Source organism: Nyctibius grandis, chromosome 3 (assembly GCF_013368605.1).
Source record: "Nyctibius grandis isolate bNycGra1 chromosome 3, bNycGra1.pri, whole genome shotgun sequence".
Lineage (NCBI taxonomy): Eukaryota > Metazoa > Chordata > Aves > Nyctibiiformes > Nyctibiidae > Nyctibius > Nyctibius grandis.
In genome coordinates, this window is record NC_090660.1 from 77,928,309 (window position 1) to 77,951,949 (window position 23,641).

Consider the following 23,641-nt stretch of genomic DNA (forward strand, 5'->3'; position numbering starts at 1 on the left):
CCAATGGATTATGTGAAGAATAAATTAAAAACCTGTCAGGTTCAGCTCACACTTTTATCCTCCAAAGCTACAGGGTAAATGGACTAAAAGCCATTTAATTGTTCTTTGATTAAAACCTTAGTTTAATCAAAGTGTTTTGTCTGCTCCTAAAGAGAGTAACATCACAGGAAGTATTTTAAGATGAATTTTTTAAAAACTCTTGACCAATTTTTTTTCCTCTTCATCTGCTGAGCAGCTAGCTGTATGCTCCTTTCCAGCTTCTCTTCACCTCAGAATTAGCCGAGTAATAGCAATGATGAGTTGTTGATCAGAGCATGTAAAGTCAGCTCATTCCTTCAGAATGAAAGGTACAATAAAAAGCAGCAAAACAACACCTTACATTACTACCATAGTCTCATTATAATTTTTTGCATAATTGACTTCTAGGATCAATAAAGTACACTTTAAGGTGTCCCTCAGGGCCATGAAAGGGCAGGTTATTTCAAATGATAATACGGAAGCATTTGAGTCTTTCCATATTAAAATTCCACAAAATTCTTTCCATTCTGACTGTAATTTTTAGATCAATTTAGTAAGAAAAGAATTTTCTCATATTAATAACATTAATACACTCCTATGCATGACAAGGATCCCCCCTACTGAAACACTCCTGCTTTCACTTAGAAATACCAGAATCTGAATCATGCCAATATTTCCTTCTTCTTGCTATTGAAGAACACAGGTCTTCCACTTTATAATGCTTGTGCTTGAACTCGCTGCTTTATTCACTAGGTTCAACATAATCCTCTTATCTAAGTTTGGTTTTTTATTTTTAGATTATAAAATTCTGTGACTGTTTTCTTTGGCACATATATTAAGCCATATTTCAGCAGTAGAAAGGCAGAAGAGACAGTCATAATGCCTTTGTACCATTCTCTCTAGTGTCTAGCAACGATTGCATACACCCCAACATCCATGGGCAGAAACTAGTTATTTCCTTTTGAGAAGAAACTAGAGACTTGAAGACTAGAAGTCTGTGATGTCTTTCCTGGTAAGTCATAGGGAAAAGAGAGAAGAAAAAAAAACCCCTCTGTTTATTCTTACCAGCACAGTGCTTTTGAAGACGATATTCTGGGATTTAAACAAAACAACAGACTTCTAAAAAACCCCCACAGGAAACCATCTTCTCATTGTTCCTGTTATATATATTTTGCTAACACGTGCACGACGACAAGTAGGCTAGGTTCCGCCATTTCAGTCATTTAAAACATATATGGTGAACAGGCCCCAAAGTCCATACAACTTAAAAGATGAGATGGAACATGTGGAGACAAATATTCCAGACAGAATGGAGTGAGAGCAAATAGAAGAGCAATAGTAAGTTGTTCAATCAGAAACAAATAGTAGCAACTTCATCTCTCTACTTGTACTCTACAAGACACGACTGCAGGATGAACTCTGAGAAGGGTCTGAAAAAGACATAGGCTTCTCCCACTCGCTTGTAAAGAACATCATGGGTGAAAGCACAAAAAAGCTTGCCGAGGAAAGTTTGAACCCTTTGTGCACATACTCCTCCAGAAACAGTACATAAACAATACTAGCTTTAAGATGATACTGTATACTGTGATAACCACATTTTTTGGCACTGAATAAAGGGAAAAAGGCCTAGTATTGTGCCTCTGTCTACGGGCATTGTTTCTGAGCAACACTGAACAAGTTAATGGGCTATATCAGAGTACTTCAACAGAAGGTGCCCAATTACCTTTCAGGATGTTCTCATGCCCTTTAGCCAGCTGATTATACATAGAGTCTTTTCCCTTGCATGCAAAGGGATTGCTCTGATGGCATCATTTCCTTTTTTCATGTATTCAGTTTTTTTTCTTTTTCATTACAGCTACACAATAGAAAAACAAACAGCAGGAAGGGATGTAACTAGAGACTTAAGGTGACACTTGGTTGACCTTAGGATACAAGCGCACTTGTCTTGTCACATTCACAAAGAACAAAACCTTGCAGTCCTATCGCAGGGAACCCAGACACAGGCAACAGTTCCATTGCAATACAACATGAGCTTTTTGCCATAAAGAAGTAAAAAAAAGCCAGAAGTCTACGAAGTTACCTCATCACTAACATTTTTGGTGAGCATTTCAGTCGATTATCTACATGTTTAAATTGAGCCTCTTTCTTCTTCATTCACCAATGCAAAAAGAATTAGAGTTATAGCACCACCTTACTAATAGTCCTATTTATACAGTCAAGTACTAGAGTAGTGTACTGAGAGAGAAATAATTCTAGATCTTTAAGATAAATTTAGAGACAAATCTTGAAATGACAAAGATTTAACTAATCTAAGAAAGATTAACAATTTTCCTCTTGTTCTCTCCTTACAGAGGTCTCCGGAATAGATTAACTGGAGACAATCCTTTATTTCAAATGATAGAGAAAGTGCAGAAAAAAAAGACGACACTTAGCTCTACAGCTGGACATTGTGACAATCTTCTCTTGCATATATAAAAAGCTTTCTAGAAAAATGACTCACATTATTTCAGTCTACCATGGCCCTCACCAGTGGATCTGTTCTAAATTACTATTCATTAAAAAATAACCCCCTGCCAAAACAAACCACAAACTCAAAGAAAATATCAGACATACTACCCCAGAGTGACCAAAAAAAAGGAAGAATATATCGTATAAAAGCAGAAGTATTTTAAAATTTTCACAGAATCACAGAATCACAGAATGTTAGGGATTGGAAGGGACCTCGAAAGATCATCTAGTCCAATCCCCCTGCCGGGGCAGGATTGCCTAGACCATATCACACAGGAACGCGTCCAGGCGGGTTTTGAATGTCTCCAGAGAAGGAGACTCCACAACCTCTCTGGGCAGCCTGTTCCAGTGTTCAGTCACCCAAATTTTGAAGTGACAATAGTTATCAGAAGCTTTCAGTAAATCCTGCTTTTAACCTGTTGAATGAAAAATGATATACATGTAAAAAAGATATATTTGAAACTCTGAAAGAAGATCTGATATAAACCAAAAACTTTTTTCACTCAATGTGCTGTAAAATGCACATTTCTAAAATGCACCACAGCATGTGAGACCAGCGGCCAACAGAAATCAGATGGTTATATAATCTGGTGGTTAAGCAAAGATATTTTTAGTGCTTTGCTAATCCATCTAATGCATTTCTTTCCAACAGAAGAAAATGCATTACACTGATAGTAATAACACGGTCAAAACATGGGGATTTTGACAAGGAATTTACATTTTCTAGAAAAGAAAAAAGCATCTGAAATCAGTCTTAACAGTAACCATTCCTAAGCAAGGCTTATCGATGACTGGGAATGGGTGACACTTAAAGACATAAATAATTGAACAGAAGAGCTAAAACAAAGACGGAAAACTTTCACAAAAACACTTCAAACAGCAATCTCATAAAGCAAAACAAGCTGATGACACTTCAAGATAATCAAGCAAATAGAAAATTGTGTAGACAATTTCTGAGTGGCATAGGAAGTTTATGCTACGTGGGAATCCTGAAGCAACTTTTACTTTTTCTGAAAAAAAAGTACTTTTTAGAGAACAGACAGTAAAGCAACCATAAAGAGATACTAATATAATTTTATAATAGCTCTAAAATTCAAGACTTCCATTTTTTCCTCTCGGCTCCTTTTTAATACACTGTTACTGCATTAATTAAATGTTTATCTTATTAAGTAATAAATTCTTGATATCATATTTAAAATCTTTCACAGAAAAATATGACTATGAAAACTAAGAAAAGGTGGGCTTACAATGCTTACTATTGGAGATATTAACAGAATCTTGTTATTCATTTCTTCTTATATTCTACTTCATCTTGGAAGGAACAAAACATATTTAAACTGAAAGCATGGGAATAGGAAGGGCAAAGAACACCAACAAGATTCTTCTAAACAGTAAATACTCTTGGAAAAAAAAAACTGAGTTAAAACACTCCTTACTGTAACCCGAAACAAAATAGAGTAGACTTAACTATTAAACAGTTTTCTTTGATCTACTCCAAAGTTTCATTTATTAATAGATGGAAATGTCAGAGTTGCATACAAAATCCTTGTTTCCTCAGCTGACTTGCACCTAAGCAAGTTCAATTTCTGTCTCCCTTGAAACATTTACTTGCAAGATGCGACAATTCAATGTCAAAGAATAGAGGAAAAGATCAAAACATCTCGAACATGTGAGTTTGTTTTACTAAGGAAAAGACAATAAACGGTTTCAGGGACAGCCAGATGATATTAAACGGTTTTAAGTTTAACAGTGAGTGTACAAAAGCAGATAATCCAAGAGGAAACTGTCACCATAATTCTGCAAGGTGAATTTCTATGCAAAACCAGAACTATTTTCTTGAATGGATTAAGCAATGCTAGGTTATACATCCACTCAAATATGCATTTTCCTGTACTGGCAAAGTCAAGGCAAATTAATTCTCTTTTTTAGAGAAAAGTATCTTTTTAAGTATCAGATTAGATGTACTGAAAGCAGAACAGAATTTCTTAAATTGTCAGGGGCCCGGAACAAGCAAGCAAGGTTTCTGAAGAGAGTTTAAGCTGACTTTTCTCAGACTGGCCTACGAAGAGTCAGTCAGGATGTTCTTTGAACTGTCAACCAAAAATGCCTGCATTATTACAAACACCTGATTAAATATATTGTGAAACAGCAAATAAACAGAAGGACTTTTGCTGTGAGGAAGCCAGCTCACAGGTTTCGCCAGACCAATGCTTGTACGACCCCTACTTAAACACCAGGGCACAATTCAACATTTCTGAGGAATTTTTTTATACTTGTCCAAAATTTAAGTGTTCTATATCAAAAGGATTCCAGTCTGGCTTTATCCTTGATGGAAACAGCAAAAATCTAGGTGTACAACAAAGTGTCAGAGGTTTCTGATAGCTTACCTATCTGTACCGTATTCTGAGCTTCTTGAAAGATACATCAGCTCTTTCATACTGTCCACTCACCAGTAAGGTCCATGGCCAAAGTTCATCATGTTATTCAGGCACTATATCTGTCAGCAGTTAACTGACACCTTATCTATTATACAGACCTCGGGACCACCTTTATAGCTTTTTAATCATTACAAGTGCAAGGAGCAGATGAATTCAAATCAAATATCCACTACATCTAAAAGTTGGAACTTATGAATGAACTGTTAAAAGACATTTAGAGCATATTCTGAAGAACTAAAATTTGAGGAAACATCAAATCAAATTTAGGACAAACTCCTTGGTGAACTTACTCAGAACCATCATTTTGACTAATTGCTCTCTGCATTCATTGTCCAGAGACCCAGCAGGGCTAAAAGCTAAATGCTATTCACTTTTCTAATCCTTCTGCTAACAAAGGTTCATCCCAAGAGCTCCACTAAGCAGTTTTTTCCATGAGAAATGCATCACATCTGTGCATAGCACAGATACAGACTTTGATGTGAAAATGCTCAGTGTCTTTTCTTCATAACAAGTAATAATATATCAAATTATATTTTTTATAAAGTTTAATTATGAGCAAGTAATATGACTAGATTTTTTGCAGGTGATCTAAATTTTGAGCATACAAAATATACACTAATTTTTATTTGTCCCATTTCAGTCTTTAAACAAAACCTGTTTCTGGAACAGGTATAAACTCTGCATTAGGGAAAAAAACCAGACTCTTCATTGATGTGGCATACCCTAACAAACATTGCTTGGGATTATAAAACATCCAACATGAGTTTTGACTGATAATTCTTTCAGTTGAGAATATAAAACAATCAATATTCCTACTTGTACATTGCACCGTTAAGAAACTCTGAATGTCTGGCAACTTTAGACCTCCCAATGTGAATTATTTTTGCACAAGGAATCTAGCCACCATGAGAAGAAAGGGAAAGCGTCTTCACCAGAAACTATCAACTATTACTTCAACAGATCTGTACAAATCAAACATTTCTGAGTATCAGAAAAGGTCACCAGTTTATCTACTCTGTTGATATTTATAGAACTGATAAAAGCCATTCCCATCCTTGTTGCTAATCTGTAATTTCCAGAAACATGCTGTTCTCTGAAGCACAAAACAATGCTATGAAAGGTAATACATTTACGAACATTCCGTAATGTGCATAATTACTTTCTTCTTAAATGCCTAGAACAAAAGAGCTGAGAACTCACATTTAACTGATTTCATAGTAGCCAGATGCTAATAAGGAAATTCCTCACTTTCAAGTACAAAACAGTAACACCATCTTTTCCCACCAATCCCTGCTTTTAATGTAGTAGGACCACAGTGCAGCATTCTTCACCAGAAACTCTTTGGAAACTAAGTTAAGGAACTTAAGATTAAAAAAAAGAGAAGAAATGCTTACGTGAATAAAAAAATTAGTTCAGAAACAGAATATAATGGGATGGATTAAATGATTGTTTCCCAACCAAGAAGGTTCACTACTGGATATCCACAAGGCTCAGGGCTGAGAACCCATGACGTTCGTAAGTGTTGGGGAAAAGGTGTGCACAGCTAAATGGCAGACTTTATGAATGTCAGTGTTACAGAAGAGAAGTCTGATGGACAACTGCAAAGAAGGGCTGCACAAAACTCACTGATCACTCTTAAATAGCAAATGAAGTTCAATTTAAGTGTAAGAGTGATGTGGAAGGCAGAACAACCCTAACGTCATACATAAAGTAAGAGGCTTTGAGGTGACTTGAGGAATGAGCTCTTGGGAGACTACAACTATACAGCAAAACTGGGAAAACATCTAAAGAGGACAACAATAATAATCAATAGGTTGCTGCAGATGTTAAATGTTTACATGGATTTGAGGGGAGACAAGCTCCTAAGGAGAAATCTACTCCTGGACAGTAGCTACAAAGAGACTGTGCCTCTGCCTCCCCAGACAATGAGAGCAGAGAACTGTAGAAGAATGAAGAAGCAGAAAACATAACAATGTACAAATACAGCAGTAATAAAAGAGGAAAATAATAGTGAGGTAGGCAAAAGAAAGCAAGTCAGTGTATGAAAATATGTACCAATGTCTATTAGATATATAAACCAGAAAAATGTATTAATCACCAGAAAAAAAGAACAGAAGTCATAATATGTATCACTGATCAACTAGTATGCAAACAAAGAGCATTACTCATTGAACTGCACCAGTTTTCAGAAAATTAATCAATTTTTATTTGCGAACTATACAATTAGATTAACATAGGGGGCATTAGCTAAATCATTTACATGAATATTTTTCTGTTGTAGTTGTTCACGGTAAAACATCCTACTCTGTAGAATACTGATCAACAGCGTCAGAGTTAGATGACAGCACGTTTGTTATTTCTTTGACGAAAGAAGTTGGAAAGGTTGTGTATTAATTAATTTAGTCTTTGAGCAAAACATCAAATAAATTACTCAAGCTCTGACTAGTACTACTAGCCATACGCGTGTAGTTGTACTACATACAGTAGAAATATAAAATATCTTTTTGTTTTTTGAGAATATTTTTATAGTAATCAATAACGTAAGTCTAATGGCTTTACACTATGGTTCATATCACAGAATCACAGAATGGGTGGGGTTGGAAGGCACCTCTGGGGATCACCTAGTCCAACCCCCTGCCAAAGCAGGTTCACCTAGAGCAAGTTGCACAGGGTCATGTCCAGGCGGGTTTTGAATATCTCCAGAGAAGGAGACTCCACAAACTCCCTGCGCAGCCTGTTCCAGTGCCCTGTCACCCTCAAAGTAAAGAAGTTTTTCCTCATATTCAGATGGAATTTCCCATGTTTCAGTTTGTGCCCATTGCCCCTTGTCCTGTCACTGGGTACCACTGAGAAGAGTCTGGCCCCATCCCCTTGACACCCGCCCCTAAGGTATTTGTAAGTGTTGATAAGATCCCCCTCAGTCTTCTCTTCTCCAGACTCAACAGACACAGCTTCCTCAGCCTCTCCTCGTAAGAGAGATGCTCCAGTCCTCTGATCATCTTTGTAGCCCTCCACTGGACTCTCTCCAGTAGTTCCTTGTCTTTCTTGAACTGGGGGCCCAGAACTGCACACAGTACTCCAGGTGTGGCCTCACTAGGGCAGTGTAGAAGGGGAGGATAACCTCCCTTGACCTGCTGGCCACACTCTTCCTGATGCACCCAAGGGTACCATTGGCCTTCCTGGCTCCAAGGGCACATTGTTGGCTCATGGTGAACTACTTGTCCACCAGAACTCCCAGGTCTTTCTCCACAGAGCTGCTGTCCAGCAGGTCAGCCCCCAGCCTGTACTGGTGCATGGGATTATTCCTCCCTAGGTGCAGGACTCTACACTTGCCTTTGTTAAACTTCATGAGGCTCCTCTCCGCCCAGCCTTCTAGCCTGTGACTAACCAGTAAAAATTATCTAGATTTTGTTGTTTAAATGGAGACTGATTTCCATCACAGAAACTCTCCTGAAAGTCAGTAGAGACAGATACTGTTTGTGGCTTAGCTGTGGAACAATTGTTGTAACATAGATCAAAACTGAGATACTGTGTAAAAACTAAGGCAAGAATCTGCGTAACGGCTCATCTTCTTTGGCTACAAAAAAAATATTAGTCTTTTGCTAGTGTATCTGAGTATCATCAAAAAAACCATCAGTGTTTTCACATACATCTGCTGGGCTGCCACTGTAAAAATTCTTTCACCTCCTAAATTAAGTATTCCAGAAACTGAGCAAAAAAGCCTTACCCATGTGAGCAAAGGAACATTTCAAAAACGTTTGTATATTAAAATAAGGCTTTCTTAGACGGTTATTTTAAAAGCAATGGTGCACAGTGTTGGTTCATTTATGTTTTAAAAGCAGAGAATATTTTCAATCTCATATTAGCAATCTCCTGATTTTAAGGAAGTTAGAAAAGCAATTCTGGGGTAACAATTATATGTCTAATGCAAACACAAAGTAAGATTGGCTATACTCCAGAACTGCCTTTTTATTTTTTTCTTTTAAATATATCCCTATTCAGACATAGGGCTGTAGGTAGGTGTATTTGGATACACGTAATTTGATCAAAAAGTTAAATACTTGAGACTTTCTTAAATTTCCAGCTAAGGGATAGTACAGGAGTAATTTTGCGTATTTTCAGCCATGTAATCTTACCGCATTAAATACTAAGAAAAGAAATCAAATCTGTGTAGCAATGTTTATAGAATTTGTATATTTCAAACAGATGTATTATTCATTCCCCAGCAAATAACAGAGGCACAGTCCAAGACTATATTCTTTTACCAATGAGTTGTTTGTGAAATCTGAGTGAAAATGTGCCCCACTGAAGTCAGTGGAATAACTCCCACAAGATGCAAGGAACATATGGTTTCCTCTAAAGAATGCAGAATTAACATTAAAATTACTATCCGTAGTAGCTGAAGACTGATTTTAAGTTTTACCACAGAATTTTATTTGTTATCTTCAAACAGACTATGTAGCAAAATGATTAAAACTGATTTTGTTTTGAACCTAAGGCAGCTCTTTGTACTAAAGCAAGCAGTCTTATATAAATACCTTTGGTATTTGTTGGATCCTATTTCTAAACACAATGTTCATATTTCAGCTATAATAAGTAAAGCATCTCAAAGATGTGTGAGGCACTAGTCTTGCGAGTGTCCAGCTTAGTTTCTTGAGTAAGGTGAGACTGGCAGAGTCAGCTAAATCCATCATGGAAAGCTGTGTGTGGTGCATATAATTCAGTGCCATTTGGAATTATTGGCAGCTGCCATCTAGTGTGGACACCAACTATACTCCCACATGCATATAATTCCAGCTCTCCCTAGAACTCACAGTTTGTTCGGGTCAAGCCGAGAGCACTGGCCACACAAGGCAATGAACGCAACAAAGGAACTGGGTACTGAACCATTCGGTACTCCTTCCTGACGGTTCCACACACTTCACAGAAACCCACCACATGCAGCAGGGCATACTGCAACTTACTCTGAATTAAGGTCATGAAAAATATAAGCACTGGTTTCTTATGTAATGGCTGTACTGTGAACATCAGTGCTCTGGGGCAGATAACTGAGCCACACCGTCCAGAAGCAGGTGCTGCCCAGTGCCTGAAGCCAACGCTGAGCGCCCAGGCCCATGCCAGGCCTCACGGTAAATCTGAGCTCTCTAAGTCATCCTCAGCGTCAAACATGACACAAGCCAGCTACTGGCTCCAGGGGGCCACTATGGCAGTGAGGGAGAGCAGGGACCCAGGAGAGTCCAGGCTGTGGCAGCTGGCTCACTCTCAAACAAAATCAATATCATTATACTGGAACTCTGCTACCAAGTCAACCCTCCTGCACCCTCGTCCTGCGGCCCCTCCACCACAGAATCACAGAATGTTAGGGATTGGAAGGGACCTCGAAAGATCATCTAGTCCAATCCCCCTGCCGGAGCAGGATTGCCTAGACCATATCACACAGGAACGCGTCCAGGCGGATTTTGAATGTCTCCAGAGAAGGACACTCCACAACCTCTCTGGGCAGCCCGTTCCAGTGTTCAGTCACCCTCACCATAAAGAAGTTTTTCCTCATATTTATGTGGAACCTCCTGTGTTCCAACTTGCACCCATTGCCCCTTGTCCTGTCAAGGGATGTCACTGAGAAGAGCCTGGCTCCATCCTCATGACACTTGCCCTTTACATATTTATAAACATTAATGAGGTCACCCCTCAGTCTCTTCTTCTCTAAGCTAAAGAGACCCAGCTCCCTCAGCCTCTCCTCATAAGGGAGATGTTCCATCCCCTTAATCATCTTCGTGGCTCTGCGCTGGACTCTCTCTAGCAGTTCCCTGTCCTTCTTGAACTGAGGGGCCCAGAACTGGACACAATATTCCAGATGCGGCCTCACCAGGGCAGAGTAGAGGGGGAGGCTCCAACTCGAGGCTCCTTCGCAGCTGCGCAGAACAAAGCAGGATGCTCACAACACAGGATCACAACCAGGGTTTCGGTATTTTCTATTAAAAAATAAAGACTGAAACTAAGCCACAGCATCTGTGGACTTGGACACAACCATGCTAAAACTAAAATTGAGCTGTCTAAAAAAAGCTACTCTGAAAAAGAAATCACTGCAGAAAAGACACCAGTTAATCCATCTTCAGTGCTCCCCTTAAAAGGTCTTCCTGACTAGAGGCTTGCCAGTCACTGCTAGCTGAGCACAGGCAGCTAATTAACAAGGAGGAACTGCTCTATGTTATTACTTGCAAGATATTAATTTTACTGTTATCTTGATCTCAGGTCCTTTCACAGTCTTTTGCCAGTTTCTTTCCATTTGTTGGGCACTGCCATTTTCCCAGAGTGCCAGGTGTCTAGACAGGGTAATCTGTTTGTGCAGTGCCTAACACAAAGGCACCATTATCCTTCAGCAAACCTCAGGTGCTCGTGTAATGAAAATCCATTACAATATTGCTTTTAAGGTGGTCAGAAGTTCTCACAGCATATTATGACAGTACACCTTACTTAAAACTCACTCACAGCTTCGGAGTAATTAAAAGTATTTAGCTTCTATGGAAAAGAGAATAAAAAAGAAGATACAATTCTTTAACCTGCTTGTTTTATGACCTGAAAGACCAATGGAGTATAAGGAAAATATCAACATGGAAACATTTTTTCTTTTGATTTCTTTCTCCCTTTTCCTCCACACACTATCTTCTGATGCATATTTCTTACTCTTACTGTACTTTTATCTTGTCCCTCTGTGTCCCTGCAAAGTTTTTTTTCCTCGGAGAGTCAACACCTAAAGGAGAATTTCTAGTTGAGCATTAGCTAGAAAAAATCTGAAGGGAGAACAGGAAAAGGCCTGGCTCCGAGAGCTCAATTCTAAACCCATAATACTGACTTTCCTAGAAAGAATCTGGTATATGAAGGGTTGTATGTAAACAAACATCATTCCTTCTGCTTCCAGTGCTAGGTATTTACTTACAGGACTGATACATTGAAAAACACCCAGTGATCCTAAGTATTTGAAAAGTAAGTTTATGTTCAAACTCTGAAAATTAATTCCAAAAATGTTACGGCTTATACCATCATAACTATTAATGAAGGCAAAGTTAATATGATACACTGAATAGCTCCTCTAATGAGAACTTAAGTAATTTTCATACTAGGCAAGAAGTGTTCTAATATAATTCCAGTTCATATTGAACTGCAGAGGGATATCTCCTTTGAATAAGACACATGACAGCGATGAAAAAGAAGTTCAAAATCCCTACAGTGAGAATTACTTGATATCCTCAAAATTAAGTTTCTATTTGACTCTTGGTTGAATGGACATTTGGGGCTTTTTAACATCTTCCAAAGGGCTCTTACAAATGCACATCTTCCAGCATTTGAAGCATTTCACATGTGCTTGAAATAACATAGAAAATAAAGTATTAAAAATTTCTGGAAGGCAGCTTTTCCTTTCAGACACCAAGACCCCAAAAAAGGCATATAGAGTAAACCTGACTGCTTTTAGCACAAATGGGTTAAAGATGAGTCTGACCTAATTACTGCCTATAATAATGATTAAAAAAAAGCCTTTTAATATTTTAAAAGGGAAAAATATTGCACATACTTCTGAAATTCCTCAAACTTCGGGATTTTTACATTTATGCCTTAATACTTTGTCTTAAATGTACTAGTAAACTTATAATACACAATCAAGACTCTTAAGCTGCACTATAATTTCAAAATCATTTTTATTCATTGCTAATTTATAATCTGTTTTGGATACAGATCTGTGTAGCAGAGGCTTGTAACTATTTCCCTGATACAGCATCTTTCTATACATCACACAATTTTGTTATCTGATATCTTTTCAGAAATGCTGCTATTATATCTAAAACACCTCAGTACAAATGCCTCAAAAACCCAAAGGCTGAGTCAGGAGAGCCAATATAAAGTCAGGTTTGGAGAAGCACCATTCACCCCAACTTTTAGATTTTTCTCTGTACACCAAACTGTCATTTTAGATAAAGGAAGACTACACAGATTATTAAGGAGTACTTTTAGACATAAAAAGACATCAGGAATATAAACCAAAACAGTGGTTGGTCTTGTTGACGACTGTGTGGACATCTGTCACAGGTCAAACTAGCAGCCAAACCTGTCATGACCAGCAGGGTGCTATGAAGAGGAGTATGGTCTGGTTTCATTTGGCTGAGCAAACATTTTGGGAATAAACAACACAGGAAGAACAGCGTAAAACTCAAAGCTGCATTGAAAAGGAGGGTATCTGTCTGAGACTCAGGGTTTCTAGCTCTTTGGAACGGAAACAGAATCACAGAAACCTAGACATCCATCAGTTTTTGGGGTGAGAAAAAGTCTATCTAGAGAGATCTTCCTCTAATGGAACGGAAAGCTACAGCAAGCATGCATTGCTGGTGACATCTGCCAGACCTGAAACACAGAAGGTTTTACAAGCCAGCGTGCAGTGAGGTTATGCCACATGGGCAGAACCACCTTTGCATTACACATTAGAGAAATGAAAAAAGGCACTCCTCCTGGACTTTTTGTGTAGTAGTGATCGTTAGGAAACAGACGACCACCATCCTCACATTCATCTAAGACATTGCAGGAATGCTACTGTCTGAAGCATTAATGTATTATTAATATATCAGTTTAGTAAAAAAGCAGTCACAAACCAACACTGGTCCTCAAGTTTCAGTGGGACAGAACCAAGTTATTTCATCCTGAAACCGTACCAATCTGGTCAGCTTAGAATTTAGCAACTGTTCAAAGTGGAAGTTTCTTCCTCAATGCTCTTCCAGAATTTCTTCCAGATAGATGATCTGGCTCTTAGTCGGCGCTGCTGACTCTGCCCATATGACAGTCCCTTAGTTCACGTAACGCCATGGCCTTACTCCCACTGGTTGATACTACAGGCAATTTCAAAACGTGAGAGATGGGAAGGGTCATGTCATCTTTACTAGGTGAGTCCAATACACACTCACAAGTGAAGTTAACGTAACCTGTATGCCTGATGTTGCCTGAGTAGGTGTCAGGTCTCTTTGCCTTTGACTCAGTGCCAGTACAGTCTGGCTACAAAGCCTACTAAAAGAGAGAAAACATGAGTCTGCAATCTTGCTATCCATACTGGTAGTCATGGGACTGTTTCAGAGAGATTCTCAGCTGAAAAACCAAAGGAATAACCCATGGTCACAGCTGCAGTACAACAGATGCCTTCTGTTGTTGCACTTTCAAAAACATCTTTTCAAGAAATAAACATTGTTTTCATGGACTGTTCCAAAAGAAGCAATTTGAACTCTGTCCTTCACCTAAAATTGAAGGGAAGGAACAGCAAACAAAACACTTCAGAGACATATCCCTTCTTAAAGAGGAAGAGCATACACTGTGCCTTGTCACCTAATGGTCTCAGACTACAGCTTTTTAATAGCTTTATATGGACTCAAAGTGGTGACTCCCCCTATCCACACATTCCATCACCTCAATTATTTCAGAACTAGGGCTTATTATGTACTGACAGAACATGAATGGCATCCAGTAATTTCTTAAAGTTAGCTATTACTGATCTGCTTTGCTAATATGGTATGCTGTCATATAATGCCTTACATATATTTATAGAAGTAATAAACTACAGCTACCCTGTAGTTACCTAGGTGACCAGTGCTCAGAAAGGTTCTTTAACAGTTTGCTAAATTCTTCATGTTTGTGTCTCAACTACTTTTCGCTATGAGCCATCCGTGTATTCAAGCTTTCCCACTTATGCAGTTTTCCATCTTTTCTGTATTCTTCATGACTGTCAGAAAAAGGACAGTCACTGAGCACACACTACTGACCACACTAAATCAGGAATCAGTTGTTCAGCTCTAAGTGTAATGTGACATCCTCTTTCTAAAATAGCATGAAGATTTTCATTCATGCACATTTCTGGGCTCTTTTTTTGGTCCACAGCATATTTCAAGAAAAGCCTGCCTGAGGAAACAAACTAAAACCAACAACAGAGAAGCTGTCACAGAAACTTATTGGAAGGTATTAAAAATTAAAGAGCTTTTTAAAGAGCTCTCAGACTTTATAGTAAAACCTATTAAAATTGTCTATACTGATCTAATTTGTAACAATTCCATTTCAGACAACTTTGCTCATTTGTTGGTTAGGAGTTCAAAGTGAAAATGACATTTTTTCCCCACTACTAATACCCGTACACTTCTCCTATCTCAAAAACTTGGCAGGGGGGTGAGGAGAAGATGACCACCACTGTTTGAGTGGTGGTCATAAGATCCAGATGAATTCAGACTGCAGGTGAAGCACACTCCAAAATGAAAGAGTCCTCATACAAAACTGTTTTGGCAGATACTGCCCTGGCAACTGAATCAACAGCCTCTAAGCACAAGAGCCTCGACCATTATTCTTCCACTGTTCATACCAAAGTCTCTCAGATAAACACATGCATCTTAAGATACTCAATGTCAAATGGGTAACTTCAGTGAGTCTCAGATGCTACCCAAAAAATCATCAACACAATAAGCATAACTGGAGCATGCTTACAGGAAGATATTCAATCTTCACCTCACATCCCCCAAATCATTCTCTATGTTTCCTCACTAGTTTTATTTTCCAAGGAGGTTTAAAGGCATAATGCAGCAGCTCCTGAGTGAAAGCAGAAACACGTAAGAATGGAAATTTACTTTCACAGCATATTATGGAACATATAGGAACATCTTTACTTAATTGAGTTGAAGTTCTAAGTTTAATATGTGGAATGCCACTGAAGTCAATGGAGTTACACATGTGAAACTGAAAGGTGAGCAAGCACTAACTAAAGACATTTACACCCTTGCATTTTTGAGTCTTTTATCAACAATAAGAGCTCACATATTGTGACACATTTTTGTTTCTGAAAATTCAGTGATGAACAAATACATTTTGTGATAACGTACCTTGAAGTTGCAATTTCCACTTTGGTTCTTGCCATAGCAGCTGCTCGCTGTGCACCCTCTATTGCTCTATCCACCTTTTCTCTAGTTTTTGTGTTTCGTATTGGTATAAGTTGCTTTCTTATTCCACGGACCAAAACGTTATTTTTATATTTTCCCTCTTCTTTGGTGCCATCTGGAAACATGGTACATCCATACCCATGCCTCCTGTTATTTAGCCATTCCCCTTCGTACTTCATACCATTTGAACGCTCACTAATACCAAAACCACTGCGCTTGTCATTCTTCCATTCACCCATATAGGTTTCTGTAGTGGTGGCATCAACATGGTCTTCCATAGGGCAATAATCACAGTCACCGTCTCCAAAACTAATTGTAGAGTTGGCATCGCTAGAACTAATTCTGCTCATAGCAGCATCACTCCTGACAGAGCTCCGTTTGCTAGATATTGATGACCTAGATTCAGATTTTCTAAGTTTTATACTGCCAAGAAGGGATCCTCTTCTGAATAAGCCTCCTTTTTTCTTAATGCCCATGGCTTCTGGATCACTGTGAAAATTGAGCACAAAACCTCCTCTTGTTCCAGCCGGACTGTCTGAAGTGACATCGTGCAGAACAGTGCCGTTGCTCTGCTCACTTCGAAGTGAGGCTAGAGATGTTCGGAGAGGTGAACGGATCACAGTTGCCATGCCATAGGGTACACTCTGACGTACACCATATCCATGTCGCATCCCTCCTGTCCATTGCCCCTGGTATGTACCTTTTAAAGTAATAAGGAGAAATAAAATTTAGGAAGATGCAGAAGACCTAGCACTCTACATCCAGTATGCTACAGGCAATACTTTGTTGTCAGCTCTGTTTTGGTAAGAAGAAATGCAGAAAAAAATCACAGCATGTCACACAGTAGATAAACTACTTTTGTTGCTTGCTTTTTCTTATAAATTATTCTTCTGCTTAACTAATCTTTCACTTTCCCAGCTGAAGTAATTTATTTTGGCAACTAAGACACAGTATCTCTAATCACAAGCATTTTTTGAATGGATCTGTCCAGGGAAAAAACGTCAACAGAAATTTCTAAAGCAGGACTCCCTCAACATTTTTTTAAGGTGGTCAGATGTGGAGGTGGTCAGCAGAAGCAGATGCACATTATATGTGGTCCACTGGGGAGGGAGACAGAGATGGAGGGAAGGGAGGGAGCAGGACACTCATGTCTCTTGACTCCAGCTGCTCACAGACTGAGCAAGTGGGAGTAGTAAATGTTCTGTTATCCTGGGTTTAAGGTGACTACAGACCTCTCCTTTTCTTGTGTTTGACAATCCACTAAATTGCCTTGTTCAGACGGGCCTTTGGATCCACTGTTATAAACCTCTACTGTAAAATTAAATATTTTAAAGTTTTTGCATGTACTTGAATGGAAGAACAAAACCTCGGTGTATCTCACTCTTTATGAACTCTTGGTATCAACACTTTTTAGTATCCCCAGTATCGTAAACATGGCACTGCATTGTGCATTATCTTGTGGCAGAAAGATCAGAAACATGAATCCTTTAGCACTTTTTTTGCTTTTCATTTGTTTTGCAGTATGTAAGAAAGACAAGGCAGTAATAAACAGAATATTGCACACCATTCTATCATAAAGAGATTTCATTGTTGCAATCATAACTATTTTTGTAATTTTTTTTAAACAGCAATATAAGGAAGAGCAACATGGTATTTCATATGAGAAGTCATGGATATCCATGCAAAAAGAGCTGCATCTGAGCCAAACCCCAGCATTATCAGATTACTACTGCAGACAATTTTTTTCTTGTATTCTCGAAAGGCATTTTCATTTTGATGAGATACATACTCCAGCATCTGGTCTCTGAAAGCCATTTGTACCAGATGTTCCAAAGGAAGGTGCCAGAAACCCCACAACTGGCAAATACAAAATAATTTGCTTTCTAAGGTCATTTCACTCTAATTCCCATTAAACTGCTATAAGCTCCTCAAAATGAAGTTGCCCACCTAGCACTTTTTTTTTAAAAAAAGCTATTTTGAGTCTGAATATTCTTACAGAGGGATGAATAAGCAATCTTTAAAATACCTTTCTTTGATTTTGATCTGCTGTAATTGGAGCATCTATTTAAAACTGTTTGTCAGAGAACTAAATATCAAATGTCAGATTCAGTGACTGACTAAATTTTTGTGAAAATATTTGTGAAATACCTGCAGTATTAGATGTAGCTCAAAGCTTCATCTGCTTTGAGATTCGATCTCCTTTGTATAATCATACTACTTTGGTCGTGTACATGTCAACTATCTATCGTTACTGCTTTACTGTATTACCTCTTCTGCTAAGTTTTAATTGCATGTTGACATTGAAATATATTTGCCAAGTGTGCTCACTTTATTATATAATACTAGATAGGTTCCACAACATAACTATTTTGTGTTGGTAGAAAATTCTACCAAGTGGAAGGTTTTTGTTTTAACAGATGGCTGCTGACACAAACAAACAACTTAGTTTCTTTCTCATTCTCTGTATCCTGGATACCTACTGCTGCACTGGTTTTAAGGGCGCTGAATCCAGAAACATGATTATTTTAAAAAAAACTCAGCATATGGAGAAGAACAAATAGAAACATGAGCACAAAGCACTGGTGTGACGTATTCTGTAAATACTGCAAAAATACAGCCACATTGTAATTTTTTTCTTTATTAAACAGACATTTCCCAGAAACATATTAATATTTTATAAGCATAAATGACTACATTTTGTCCATAATTAAATCTGGGATCCCCCTAGTAACATAATGATATGCTGGAGCTGAGAATCTGGCTATGTATACTTACTGCTACATAAAACCCGTTAATTTCATTTAAAAATAATAAATCTAATTCTGATTTTGATTATACCACAGTATCACATTAGAGCAGCTCCTCATAATTATGGCTTTCCATGTTGCTATTTGAGTGTCACACTCGAAGCAGAATCAACTTATTTCAGCATGGAATTTTGTAAAAGTACAAAAGGTCTGCCTTTTTTCTTACCAATATTTTGTTTTAATCAATAAACATGGAAAGCTCAAAAATACTTAATTCATTCAGGACCCGTATTTTTCACATCTCTGTAGAAAGAAGTGGAAGTGGTCGCTGTTGCCCATAAGGGCATTAAAACAAGAACAACTGATGTGCTGCTATTTACTTGTCTGATTTTAATTTCTACCAGGGAAATAAAATCAATCCCAGCTTCTTCTAATGAGAAAACAGTCAATGAGGAAATGGAAGATTCATACTTAATTGGTCCTTAGAAAGTACCAAAGATACTTAGTTGGAATTTTGTGCAGTCTTGCAGGTAACAACCATCTCTTGTATCATTACAAATCCATCAAAGGAAAGGCTTCTGATACTAGTGCTAGAAACCTGACTCATTTTCCTTCATTTTTTCAACTTACATTTTAAAGGAAAAATATTTTAATGGCATATGGAGGCCAGTGTCCAAAATGCAGATATAAGATACTTGTACAGTAATTTGTTGACAATATCAGACTCTGACTGTATTATCGAAGAAATTTTAGAAAACTTGAAATGAGCAAGATAAAGTATGCTAATACCGCAATATAATTAAACGCTACAGCATATAAGACATGATAAAAAAGCTTTTCCCATATATGAAGATAAAAACATATGCACTATCCACCTACCTCTATAGATATGAATAATATCAACAAGCACACCTTTTCCCATTTCATTTTATACTATAAGTGACTGTTTAAAGCAGTTCCAGTAAGGGTCAACTGATAAAATTTTAATGCACACTATAATCACCAAGCTAATTTAAAATCATACTCGACCATAAAACAACTACATTGTTCAGCATTAATTTTCCAAAAGCTAGGCTTGATATCCTCTGTAACTGAAGAAACATTCAGCCACGACTTCTACTGGCCATCCATATGGTGTTTAATTGGTTTCCCTGAAAAGGTGTTCGTATTTTGAGCCTGAGAACTATTAGAAAGTATATTTTTTTTTCTTTTGTTTTTCTTGGCAAGTTGCTGTAAGGTAAACTTTCATAACCTGTTTCCTTAAAGTTACGTTGTGCCATCCTTGCCAAAAAACTCTCAGTAGATCTTACAGCTGTAAATGTCATTGCCTACTTGCGGCTAAAAATGTAAAACTATGCTGTGTGAAAAAGCTGAGAGGCCAAGGACCTAGTAACTACTCCACTCGCTCTCATCCTTTACTTACATCTTCCGTGGCTTAACAAATTCCTTGTTACATCAAGATTTTTGCATGCTTTTCTGACTCAAAAGATAAGCATACACCTAGAAAGAAGACTACTTAGATATTTAGAAATCAATGAACATATGTGCTATCGATAACCTTTGCTTAAGGATGCATTTGCCACTGACTGACCTCTGTGGAATGACAATGCACAACCTTACGGCAAGATGCCCGTTATTGCTATTGTTGACAGGACCATAAACTGCTAACTAATTTACACATACTGAGGTTTCTAATTAAGCCTTAATCCCTCCATAAAAAATGCTCAGGTAGGCTTGCAGATTCACACAGCTTCAACAAAATCTAGGGAGTTTAAAGGAGGCACGGAAGTACAGATCGCTGTAGGGAACAACCTGACGGGCCACTTGAAGGCCCAGCATAAGCACATGCAATGAATGGAGGATCATGGTTTATAATTCACAGTGATTTTCCTCGGAGATTTGACTGAGTGACAACTTTAAGCATTTAAACACAGCATGACATGTATTACTCATGTAGTGAAAAGTGTTGTGTGCATAAACACTGAGGAACACTGTCAATGCTTATGTTCCTTTTCCCTCCCTCAACTACATCTCCTAATACCACCAATGCAGTTTAAAACAACATGGGGAGTGGGGGGGAATAGCAGCAGAAAGGCCTGGATTTTAGTGAGTTTGAAAACAAACTGGCAATTGGCATAGACTAAATAGTTATTTCCCTGTGCCAGCACTCTCAGGTCATAATAAAGAAAGAGCTTTCCTGCAAATATTTCACAGTAAGTTAGAGACACATATATAAATCTGGTTTCCTTGTAAAAACATTTCAGACATTCTTCTGGTGTACAAATACGGCTATTGTTCCAGAGCACGAAAACAAAAACACATCTGCAAACATCTATGACAGTACTGCTTTGCACTTCATTCATGAGTACTTTCATTAAAATCAATGGGACTTCACACCCTCTGTTCATATGAATTGAAACACGTCAGAGACTGGGGCCATGGTAACAGATTTCAGTTAATAGGACTAAAAATCTTACAGTGTAAACTGCACATGCACATCCATATGCTGTTTCAGACAAAGGATTTCTGGGGAGTCTAAGTCTAAAATTTAGAGAATTTACCTCCAATTATAAATACTATATTGAGATTTTTAAAATTCCACAATAAGCCTGAAGAAAAAGATAAAAGGAACTTCAGCTTGAGACAATCACTCCTAGAAAATTTACTGGAATGGCAATTTACTTTCCCGAAAAGAAAAAAAAAAAAAAAAAGATGGCCACTGCAAATTCAGCTATTCGTCAGCTTCTAATTTACTAGTCAAAATACAATAAAACCTGAAAAGTTTATTGTGTTGTGAAAGTGAAACTAAAATCCTGATCTCTTTCATAGTATGTTGTGTTTTTTTTTAAATTCCCAGACACACATCTCGACTGACTTTGAGCATCAGAACTTTCTACACCAGGAAACACTTTTCAGACAGCTACATATATGTGTGAATAAGGGGACTAAAGAGTTCAATGTACAAAAAAACACAGTATATTTCATTTTCTGAAGGAAATGAATCTTACACAACTCACTACATTTTGTATTTTGGAAAGGAAAAAAAAAAAGGACGCCAACTGTATATGTATATTTCTGCTGTTCTCTGACACGATTCCGAAAGTTTGACCACAAACCTCTTAGCAAAATTCCTTGAAGAAAACAGTAACAGCATCAGTCAAGGGATCTGATACTTGGGTATCAGGTCTTCAGTCACATCACGTGAACACTACCTCTGATTTTAGTAAATTCTATTTCTTGCACGTTACCTAAGCATGTTGCTCAAAGCTGAAGCAGGCAGCATTTCTGTAAAAAAAACCCAACAGCTCTCTAGACCTAAAGCTGAGAGCAGTTTTTCCCGTTACAATGGAACAAACCAAGTTGAAGAGCAACTCCGCAGAAGCTGCAGGTGGCACTTCCGCTGATGCCAATGACACTACAGCAGCAAAAGATGAATAAAAAAATATTGGGTGTATTTTTCTTGTGCAGCGCATGAAACGACAGAGGTACAGGAACTGTAACTGACCATTCAAACAAGCTCCAGTCCTCCGCGACCTTAGTGAAGCTTAACTTCTTGACCGCTCGTACCTTAAACAGGAGGGCAGGGTGCCCAGTCCTCTCAGCACACTTACAGGGAGCTCAGTCCTACAAACATTTGCTTTTTCGTGGTGAAGGGTGTGAGGCAGGCCTGTGCAATTTCACAACACAGCTTGTACTTAGAGCAGTGTGTTTAAAACTATACCGTATTTTAAAATACGAGTTATGACATGAGGGTAGACCCAAGCTGCGTACCCGCTTCATTACCTTTACCGTCCTGTTTACAAGCCGAGCGTATTGAGCGAACAGAGCTATTCCTGCTAGCAAAGTTAACAAGGCACAAGGGCTCGCTTATTCAGTTCTTGCTGTTTCACCACGAAAACAGCGCCCAGTGAGCGAGGCGCCGAGCTCGCCTGCCTGCTCTGTCTCCGAGACAGGCGCTGCCGGCCCCGGTTATCGTTATCGCGGGCGGGGAGCGCGGCAGCCGCCTCAGCAGAGCAAAAGGAAAGGTGTCTGCAGGCAGCCGTAATGCGGATTTCTACCAGCTGGCCGGGAGAAAGCGGCGAGCCCGGCAGCCCAGCCCGCCTCCCGGCGCGTCCGGTGCCGCTCGGCCAGGGCTGGGCGGCTCCTCACGGAGCGGGGCGGGGCGGGCGCCGGGCACCTGTGGCGCTCCCCGGCCGCCAGCGGGGCCTCCGGGGCGGCGGGGCCGAGCGCTGAGCAGCGCGCTCCCCGCCGGGACAGCGCACGAAGCCGGGCAGTGGAAGGAGGGGAGACCCCGCCGCGCTGACGGGCAGCCGGGCAAACGGCCGCCGGGACCGGGGCGGCGGCTGGACACGGGGGTGGGGGGAGGGGCCCCGCCCGCGGCGCGCGCGCCCACGCAGGCGCGCCCCCCCCGCCCCCCCGCCGCCGCCGCGCGCGGGGCGCCCCCCGCCGGCGCCCACCTCCGTCCCCATAGGTCTCGACGCCGTATCCGTCCTGCAGCCCGTTGCTCCAGGTGCCCTCGTAGCGGGCCGGCGTGCTGAGGCTCTGCCGCACCCCGTAGCGCCCCTTGAAGCCGTGGGACCACTCGCCGCGGTACATCCACCTGCCCTTCGTCTCCACGCCCAGCCCGTGGCGCTTGCCCTGCGCCCAGTAGCCCAGGTAGGTGTTGCCGCTGGGCCAGGTGTAGCCGCCCGCCACCTCGAAGCCGTGGGACCAGGAGCCCGCGTACTCGCCCTGCCCCTTGGGCCCGGTGCAGATGCCGTGCCCGTGGGCTTTCCCGTCCTCCCAGCCGCCGCAGTAGGTGCCGCCATCGTCGAAGTCGAACCGGCCGCCCGTCATCCAGGGCAGCGGGGCGAGCGCGGCGCCGCCACCGCCTCCCGCCCGCCTTCCCTTCCCTGCCTTCCCTTCCCGCCCGCCGACCGACCGACCGACCGACCGACAGCCCCGGCGCTCCCCGCGACTGCAAGTGCTCCGCCGGCCG

The 23,641-nt window shown here is 39.9% G+C and overlaps 1 protein-coding gene across 5 annotated transcripts in view; it reads right to left on the bottom strand.

The window, feature by feature from the left end:
* JPH1 (junctophilin 1) overlaps nt 1-23,626 on the bottom strand; it is a 93,990-nt gene extending 70,364 nt beyond the window's left edge. For 4 of the 5 annotated variants that reach the window (XM_068397054.1, XM_068397055.1, XM_068397052.1 and 1 more), the window contains exons 1-2: nt 23,121-23,625; nt 15,860-16,616 (exon numbers count right to left, since the gene is read on the bottom strand). In XM_068397054.1, coding sequence (XP_068253155.1) covers nt 15,860-16,616; nt 23,121-23,499 — 1,136 coding nt within the window. In that variant the 5' untranslated portion in view covers nt 23,500-23,625. Of the gene's footprint in view, nt 1-15,859; nt 16,617-23,120 lie in introns of all 5 variants that reach the window. The other variant, XM_068397056.1, reaches the window with a different exon arrangement.
* Nucleotides 23,627-23,641: the final 15 nt, after the last annotated feature.